The sequence below is a fragment of the Siphateles boraxobius genome, unplaced genomic scaffold, assembly GCF_051911475.1.
Source record: "Siphateles boraxobius isolate OS27281-9 unplaced genomic scaffold, OSU_SipBor_1 215, whole genome shotgun sequence".
NCBI lineage: Eukaryota > Metazoa > Chordata > Actinopteri > Cypriniformes > Leuciscidae > Siphateles > Siphateles boraxobius.
In genome coordinates, this window is record NW_027508828.1 from 273,279 (window position 1) to 282,500 (window position 9,222).

Consider the following 9,222-nt stretch of genomic DNA (forward strand, 5'->3'; position numbering starts at 1 on the left):
CTCTCTGAGACATCTCGGTTTTCCTGAGTCACATTCAAAATGAACGAATCACTCTCTGAGACATCTAGGTTTTCCTGAATCACATTCAAAATGAACGAATCACTCTCTGAGACATCTCTGTTTTCCTGAATCACATTCAAAATGAACGAATCACTCCCTGAGACATCTCGGTTTTCCTGAATCACATTCAAAATGAACGAATCACTCTCTGAGACATCTCGGTTTTCCCGAGTCACATTCATAATGAACGAATCACTCTCCGAGACATCTCGGTTTTCCTGAATCATATTCAAAATGAACGAATCACTCTCTGAGACGTCTTGGTTTTCCTGAGTCAAATTCAAAATGAACGAATCACTCCCTGAGACATCTCGGTTTTCCTGAATCATATTCAAAATGAACGAATCACTCTCTGAGACGTCTTGGTTTTCCTGAGTCAAATTCAAAATGAACGAATCACTCTCTGAGACATCTTGGTTTTTCTGAATCATATTCAAAATGAACGAATCACTCTCTGAGACGTCTTGGTTTTCCTGAGTCAAATTCAAAATGAACAAATCACTCTCCGAGACATCTCGGTTTTCCTGAATCATATTCAAAATGAACGAATCACTCTCTGAGACATCTCGGTTTTCCTGAATCATATTCAAAATGAACGAATCACTCTCCGAGACATCTCGGTTTTCCTGAATCATATTCAAAATGAACGAATCACTCTCCGAGACATCTCGATTTTCCTGAATCATATTCAAAATGAACAAATCACTCTCCGAGACATCTCGGTTTTCCTGAATCACATTCAAAATGAACGAATCACTCTCAGAGACATCTCGGTTTTCCTGAATCATATTCAAAATGAACGAATCACTCTCAGAGACATCTCTGTTTTCCTGAATCATATTCAAAATGAACAAATCACTCTCAGAGACGTCTCGGTTTTCCTGAGTCACATTCATAATGAACGAATCACTCTCTGAGACATCTCTGTTTTCCTGAATCATATTCAAAATGAACAAATCACTCTCAGAGACGTCTCGGTTTTCCTAAGTCACATTCATAATGAACGAATCACTCTCTGAGACATCTCTGTTTTCCTGAATCATATTCAAAATGAACGAATCACTCTCAGAGACGTCTCGGTTTTCCTGAGTCACATTCATAATGAACGAATCACTCTCAGAGACATCTCGGTTTACCTGAGTCATATTCAAAATGAACGAATCACTCTCTGAGACATCTCGGTTTTCCTGAATCATATTCAAAATGAACGAATCACTCTCTGAGACATCTCATGTTTTCCTGAATCATATTCAAAATGAACGAATCACTCTCTGAGACGTCTCGGTTTTCCTGAATCATATTCAAAATGAACGAATCACTCTCTGAAACATCTCGGTTTACCTGAGTCATATTCAAAATGAACGAATCACTCTCTGAGACATCTCGATTTTCCTGAATCATATTCAAAATGAACGAATCACTCTCCGAGACATCTAGGTTTTCCCGAGTCATATTCAAAATGAACGAATCACTCTCCGAGACATCTAGGTTTTCAGGAGTCATATTCAAAATGAACGAATCACTCTCTGAGACATCTCTGTTTTCCTGAGTCATATTCAAAATGAACGAATCACTCTGAGACATCTCGGTTTACCTGAGTCATATTCAAAATGAACGAATCACTCTCTGAGACATCTCGGTTTTCCTGAATCATATTCAAAATGAACGAATCACTCTCTGAGACATCTCGGTTTACCTGAGTCATATTCAAAATGAACGAATCACTCTCTGAGACATCTCTGTTTTCCTGAGTCATATTCAAAATGAACGAATCACTCTCCGAGACATCTCGGTTTTCCTGAATCATATTCAAAATGAACGAATCACTCTCCGAGACATCTCGGTTTTCCTGAATCATATTCAAAATGAACGAATCACTCTCCGAGACATCTAGGTTTTCCCGAGTCATATTCAAAATGAACGAATCACTCTCTGAGACATCTCGGTTTTCCTGAATCATATTCAAAATGAACGAATCACTCTCCGAGACATCTCGGTTTTCCTGAATCATATTCAAAATGAACGAATCACTCTCCGAGACATCTAGGTTTTCAGGAGTCATATTCAATATGAACGAATCATTAAATACTGTAAATCTATACAAATAAACATGACTGGAATCCCAGAGCTGAAGCAAACACATCATCTATATGTTCTGATGCTTTCTAAACTGCTGTTTTCTCATCACTGGCATTTTTGTTGTGTGTTTATTTAGTCATTTAGAGGAAAGCGTGCAGCACGTTTACATATTCGAGTAAATGTGGAGCATATCGGGGCTTTTAAAGCTGGTGGTTTAGTTGTGCATGTTCTGACCTCCATGTGACCCCGTCGTGCCACGACACACAGTCATAAACCGGCCCTGGGTCGCTGTACTTCTTCTCCAGGCTTCCCAACAGCTCCACGTGACACTGTAGCTCCTCCTTCTGTAGTTTCTCCATCTGGAAACACACACACTCTGATCATTTTTATTTTTTAAATGGAATATCGCAGTTTATTATAATGATTTATCCATGAACATCTTTCAGAATGAGAATAAGTTCCTCTTGCAGCATCTCTTCTCTTCTCTGATGATGTGGGCGGGGCTATAACCTGTCACTCACATGAGATCAGCCAATAGCAAACCACAACCATCCAATCAATTCCCCACAGACACAATCAAGCCCCGCCCACATTTGTTCTTGTCCCAGAAGCGTTTCACTCGATATACGACACAATACAGGAGAAAAGACCAGCGCGACTTCACTTTCATGCCAGTTCTTCCTTCCCTCGGGTCATTTAAAATAAATAAATAGGAGTGTTTATCAGGAGTCCAAGGCAAGCCCACTATGGCGTTGATTTATTATTTATTTTTTTCCCTTACGAAATTGTTTAATGCAGCATTCTATATGTATAAAGGTGTGTTTTAGTTGTTTACATTTAAATAATTAATATATCAGAGTTGTTTGTGGTGGGGTAAATTAAACGCAATATGCAGTGACGTCACAATCGTGTTGCATTGTGGTATATGGAGCTGTCCCGAAGTGGAACGCACTTCAAAATGGCGGCAGGGATTCCCTGTTTTTGAAGTTCGGAAGTGCGTGTCTGGACTGGAACGCAGCCCTAGACTCCACGACTTTTGTTGCACTTGAACCACGAATACACACACAATTTCTTTTTTTTTTTATGGATTCGGGGAGTTTTGTGGTTGAAAGTTAAAAAAGTAACGAATCCTTCCTCTCGGGTCAATCTGACTCCCTTAGGAATGAATGGAATGCGAGGAATGCTTCAGTTCACATAGAAAAACCTAAAAATGCTCAATTTAAAATGCTAAAACTTTACCAGTAAATGATTGTATAATGTCTACATGTGTGTCTGAACGCACACGGAAGAGAAACTGACTTTAGGACCCAGAGGAACAGCTCATTTACTCCATATAGAGATATAAGCCCATCTAGAGTCATGAAATATCATCTTATATTATTATATTTCCACAAGAGCTCAAACACTCCCAATGTAAGATATTTAGAGCTGAATTTAAAGTAGGGATGCTCCGATCAGGATTTTTGCAGCCGATCCCGATGTTTAAAGGGATAGTTCACCCAAAAATGTAAATTCTGTCAGTAATTACTCGCCCTCATGTTGTTCAACCCCGTAAGACCTTCGTTCATCTTCGCAACACGAATTAAGATATTTGTGATTAAATGTGAGAGCTGGATCACTCCTCCATAGGCTTCTAAGGGAACGACACTTGTTCCCCGAAAAGATATTAAAGACATCGTTAAAATAGTCCGAGTGACTACAGTGGCTCAATCTTAAGTTTATCAAGCGACGAGAATACTTTTTGTGCGCCAAAAAAACCCAAAAATAACGACTTTATTTCAACTATTGATTTCCTTCTCTGTGGGCCTCGAGTCAGTTAGCGTAGTGTGATAGCGTAGTGTGATAGCGTAGTGTGATAGCGTAGTGTGATAGCGTAGTGTGTAAGCGTAGTGTGTTAGTGTAGTGTGTTAGCGTAGTGTGTTAGCGTAGTGTGATAGCGTAGTGTGATAACGTAGTGTGATAGCGTAGTGTGTTAGCGTAGTGTGATAACGTAGTGTGATAGCGTAGTGTGTTAACGTAGTGTGTTAGCGTAGTGTGTTAGCGTAGTGTGATAGCGTAGTGTGATAGCGTAGTGTGTTAGCGTAGTGTGATAGCGTAGTGTGATAGCGTAGTGTGATAACGTAGTGTGATAGCGTAGTGTGATAGCGTAGTGTGTTAGCGTAGTGTGTTAGCGTAGTGTGATAGCGTAGTGTGATAACGTAGTGTGATAGCGTAGTGTGTTAGCGTAGTGTGATAACGTAGTGTGATAGCGTAGTGTGTTAGCGTAGTGTGTTAGCGTAGTGTGATAACGTAGTGTGTTAGCGTAGTGTGATAGCGTAGTGTGATAGCGTAGTGTGTTAGCGTAGTGTGATAGCGTAGTGTGATAGCGTAGTGTGATAACGTAGTGTGATAGCGTAGTGTGTTAGCGTAGTGTGATAACGTAGTGTGATAGCGTAGTGTGTTAGCGTAGTGTGTTAGCGTAGTGTGATAGCGTAGTGTGATAGCGTAGTGTGTTAGCGTAGTGTGATAGCGTAGTGTGATAGCGTAGTGTGATAACGTAGTGTGATAGCGTAGTGTGTTAGCGTAGTGTGTTAGCGTAGTGTGTTAGCGTAGTGTGATAGCGTAGTGTGATAGCGTAGTGTGTTAGCGTAGTGTGATAGCGTAGTGTGATAGCGTAGTGTGTTAGCGTAGTGTGTTAGCGTAGTGTGTAAGCGTAGTGTGTAAGCGTAGTGTGTAAGCGTAGTGTGTTAGCGTAGTGTGTTAGCGTAGTGTGTAAGCGTAGTGTGTAAGCGTAGTGTGTAAGCGTAGTGTGTTAGCGTAGTGTGTTAGCGTAGTGTGTAAGCGTAGTGTGTTAGCGTAGTGTGTTAGCGTAGTGTGTTAGCGTAGTGTGTTAGCGTAGTGTGTTAGCGTAGTGTGTTAGCGTAGTGTGATAGCCAAGTCAAGTCATCCTCATTTATATAGCGCTTTTAACAATGTAGATTGTTTCAAAGCAGCTTTACAGAGATAAACATATAATTTAATGATAGCGTAGTGTGTTAGCGTAGTGTGTTAGCGTAGTGAGATTGGCCGACGCTGGTCATGTGTGTGATGCGTGTGATGTACAACACAGAAGCGCTGCGCTGTTACACTAGTGAACTCACTCGACGCCCACAGAGAAGGAAATCAATAGTTGAAATAAAGTCGTTATTTTTGTTTGTTTTTGCGCACAAAAAGTATTCTCGTCGCTTGATAAACTTAGGTTTGAGCCACTGTAGTCACTTGGACTATTTTAACGTGAGGGAAGGAAGGATGAGCGCTACATGTATTATAGTCAGTAGAGGAGTGAGACCTGTGACGGGTTCGGGTGATTCTGCTCGAACTCTTCAGTCCTGCGACTGGCCTCAGCGAGAGCCGCTCTGTGCGCCGGATCCCACAGCTTCTCCTTACGCTCTTTCTGAAACACACACACACACACACACGTGTAAACAACATCATCAGCATGCGTGTGTTTGAAGTCCACACATGTACACATCGGGTATTCTAGTGATTCTGATTCTTATCAATTCCTAATTTCGATTCCAAAAAGGTAAAAAAATACTTAGCAATCATTCACATCTAGTTTTATTGCAAAACATGAATGACATGAACAAAAGAACACTTACGCAAGAAACGTGGTTTAAAAATAGGCTAACGCTACCATAGAAAAACAACTAGCCTAACTAATATACATTTCAAGCATTATTAAACACAATAAACACTCTAATTCGCAACTGAACAAAAGATACGATTGAAATAAACTGTTCTAAGATTTTCAGGTACACAAACTGTAATGAAATGTAAAATAACACTACACTTTACAAATAAAATATACATTACAAACATAGTTACAAAAGTTATCCAGTCAAAGAACCAGTGAATTTTCTCATTGTTTTCTGTTGTTCTATTAGCGTTATTGATTATCCAGACGCCAGTGGCTGTCACTTTAAGAGTTGCCCAATAGTTTGAGTGGCTTGAATGGTTTAAAATCACATAAGTCATATTGAAATGCTCACGAAGGAATCGATAAAGAGGAAATCGAAATTTTAATTTCATGACATTCCAGACCTGGAATTGAATTTTGATTCCCAAACCTCGTCACATGACATGAGCGCTGCCGAACATTACCTGTATTCTCTCTTTGAGAGCTTTAGGGAAGAAATCATAAGCGTTCTTTATTCCGATGTGATATTTCCCAGACGGATTCTCCCACTCATCCGGGATCTGAAGAGAAACAGGAAAACCTTTTAGAGTCACTGAAACACTTCATCAATACAGAGGCTGAATCACACAAACATGTCCGACTCATATTTCACGCTAATAAAAGAAAATATTCTATTTTGCATTATTTTAAACCATGCTATTTTTGTTATTAGTCCAAGAGAATGGTACTTTTTTAACTGATAGTTTTAAATAACCTTTTTAAATATTATTATTGTGGAAATGTGTTCAATTCTGCGTTCGTGTCAACGTTGTGTGCGTGTACACTACCAGTCAACAGTTTTAGATCTGTGGGATTTTAATGTTTTTAAAAGAAGTCTCTTCTGCTCACCAAGAGTGCATTTATTTGATTAAAAATACAACAACAAAAAGTATTATTGTTAAATATTATGGCAATTTTAATATATTTTAAAATGTAATTTATTCCTGTGATCAAAGCTGAATTTTCAGCATCATTACTCCAGTCTTCAGTGTCACATGATCCTTCAGAAATCACTATAATATGATGATTTGATGCTCAAGAAACATTTATGATTATTATCAGTGTTGAAAACGGTTATTTACATTTTTATTTTAGGATCTTTGATGAATATACAGTTCAAAAGAACAGCATTAATCTGAAATAGAATTTTTTTGTAACATTATAAATGTCTTTACTGTCACTTTTGACTGTTTAACTGTTTCCAACACTGATAATAATCATAAATGTTTCTTGAGCATCAAATCATCATATTATAGTGATTTCTGAAGGATCATGTGACACTGAAGACTGGAGTAATGATGCTGAAAATTGCAAATAAAAAGAAATATTAAATTCTATTTAGCATTATTTTAAACCATGCTATTTGTTTTAATTAATCCAAGAGAATGGTTGGCATCATGGCACTTCTTAATTGATAGTTTTGAATAACCTTTTTAAATATTATTATTGTGCAATGCTTGGAAATGTGTTGCGAGCATGTATTTATGGATATTAATATGATACCAGAGCAGTTTCCACTCTGTGACAAAAAAGACCAAGCAAAATACTAAATAAGGATACATTTTCTTACTTTTGATTTTAGGGTGAAAAATGAGACCCAAACATGTCATTGATATAGTTTTAGTAACCCGAGCGTCTGAAAGCTTGTGATGGATGAATATGAATATGAAGAGTGCAGAAAAGAGCGTTTGCTCGTCCTACTTTGAGTGTGCGTCCCGTGAGCCCGATCACGCTCCCGTCCTTCAGCTCCGCCACGCTGGACATGTTCACGTCTCCGCTGCCCGTCGTGTCGATGATGTCCACGATCTTCGGTTTCCCGTCTGTGGTGATCTGACCAATCAGACAAATCAGATCAGCTTACGTGAAGATGCGCTTGAAAACTTAGATGATAAAAGAGCTCACTACAGAACACATGATCCCAAGTGTTGCCGAATGAGCGTTACACGGGATCGTTCTTCTTTTAAAAATGATTGGCCGAGGTGACAGACAGAAACAAGACATGCATGTCACATGATTCCCTCAGTAGTGAACAACTAGAACAGCTGACAGTTGAGTGTGTGTGTGTGTGTGTGTGTGTGTGTGTGTGTGTGTGTGTGTGTGTGTGTGAGTGAGTGTGTGTGAGTGTGTGTGTGTGTGTGTGTGTGTGTGTGTGTGAGAAAACAGCTGCTGGATCCTCTCACAGCGATCCTTTAAACGGGGAAGAGCAGCGTAGAAACGTAAAAATAAATAAAATAAAATAAAATTCTGATTAAATTTAAAAAATTTGATTAGTATAAAAAAATCATTAGAATAAGTAATTGTATTTAAGAAAATAAAATAAATGTATTTATTTGATTACAAAGTTGGTTAAAATAAGTGAATAAGAATGAATTTAAAAAAATAAGAAGAGCTGTGTAAAATGTAAAAAGAAAAAACTAAAACCCTTTTTATTAATATAATATATATATATTTATATATAATAACTTTATTTAAATAAATAATAAATTAATACATTAGATTAAATTTCATTTAATTTAAATAAAAATAAAACCTTTGATAACACAAATGACTTAAATACATAAATAAAAATAAGAAAAGGACTCTAATAACATTAAATTAAATTGATAAATAAATATATTTTAATATTATAGAAAATATTTTTTAAAATAAATACTAAATGAATACATTAGATTTAAATTAATTGAGTAAAATATTTGATAAAAATATAAACAATTAAAATAAATAAAAATTGATGTAAATAAGAAAAGCAATGTAAAACAATAATAGAAAATAAGTAACTAAATAAATACATTGATTGGATCGATGGATGAAATCTGATTGAATAATAAAACGCATATAAAAATACAGAACGACAGTGAGCAGAAAAAAACAATTGTGTAATACTTTTCATATTTATAATATGAATTTTCTCACAGTATTATTAACGATATTTGGAGGCCTGAGCCCTATCTAGACAGCATTCTGGATCAAAGGCTAATCTGCTGTCTATGTAGGTTTGGAAACAGCCATTGTCATATAGAATACAATGTTTATGTGATGTCTGACATGACAAATTAATACCACATTAACTTATAATTGTAACTACCATATCATATACCAGACAAATCCCATAGTACATGTCTGAGAAACTATGGTAATGTTATAGCCGTGGTGCTTCTTTGTAACGTTAAGTCATTGCCATTGATGAGGATGACACAGCTTGCCCCTTCAAACATGCCGTTTATGTGTTTTGCAGATTTAATCAGCTTAATTGACTTAGGATGTGTTAGTGCTAAAGTGTTTAAATAATGACACGGAGTTCCGGTACCGTCCAGTGTGTGTGGCCTCTTAAAATGGAGTAAAACCCACTGCGGCCTAGTGATGAGCCGATGCAGCGGGCTCGATTT

General features: G+C 37.4%; 1 protein-coding gene across 3 annotated transcripts in view; it reads right to left on the bottom strand.

Moving 5' to 3' along the window:
• The window catches only part of tpp2 (tripeptidyl peptidase 2), a 51,685-nt gene that overhangs the window by 42,179 nt on the left and 284 nt on the right, over window positions 1-9,222 (bottom strand). For all 3 annotated transcript variants that reach the window (XM_077238008.1, XM_077238009.1, XM_077238007.1), the window contains exons 2-5: window positions 7,538-7,666; window positions 6,262-6,357; window positions 5,447-5,551; window positions 2,374-2,498 (exon numbers count right to left, since the gene is read on the bottom strand). In XM_077238008.1, coding sequence (XP_077094123.1) covers window positions 2,374-2,498; window positions 5,447-5,551; window positions 6,262-6,357; window positions 7,538-7,666 — 455 coding nt within the window. The remainder of the gene's footprint in view (window positions 1-2,373; window positions 2,499-5,446; window positions 5,552-6,261; window positions 6,358-7,537; window positions 7,667-9,222) is intronic.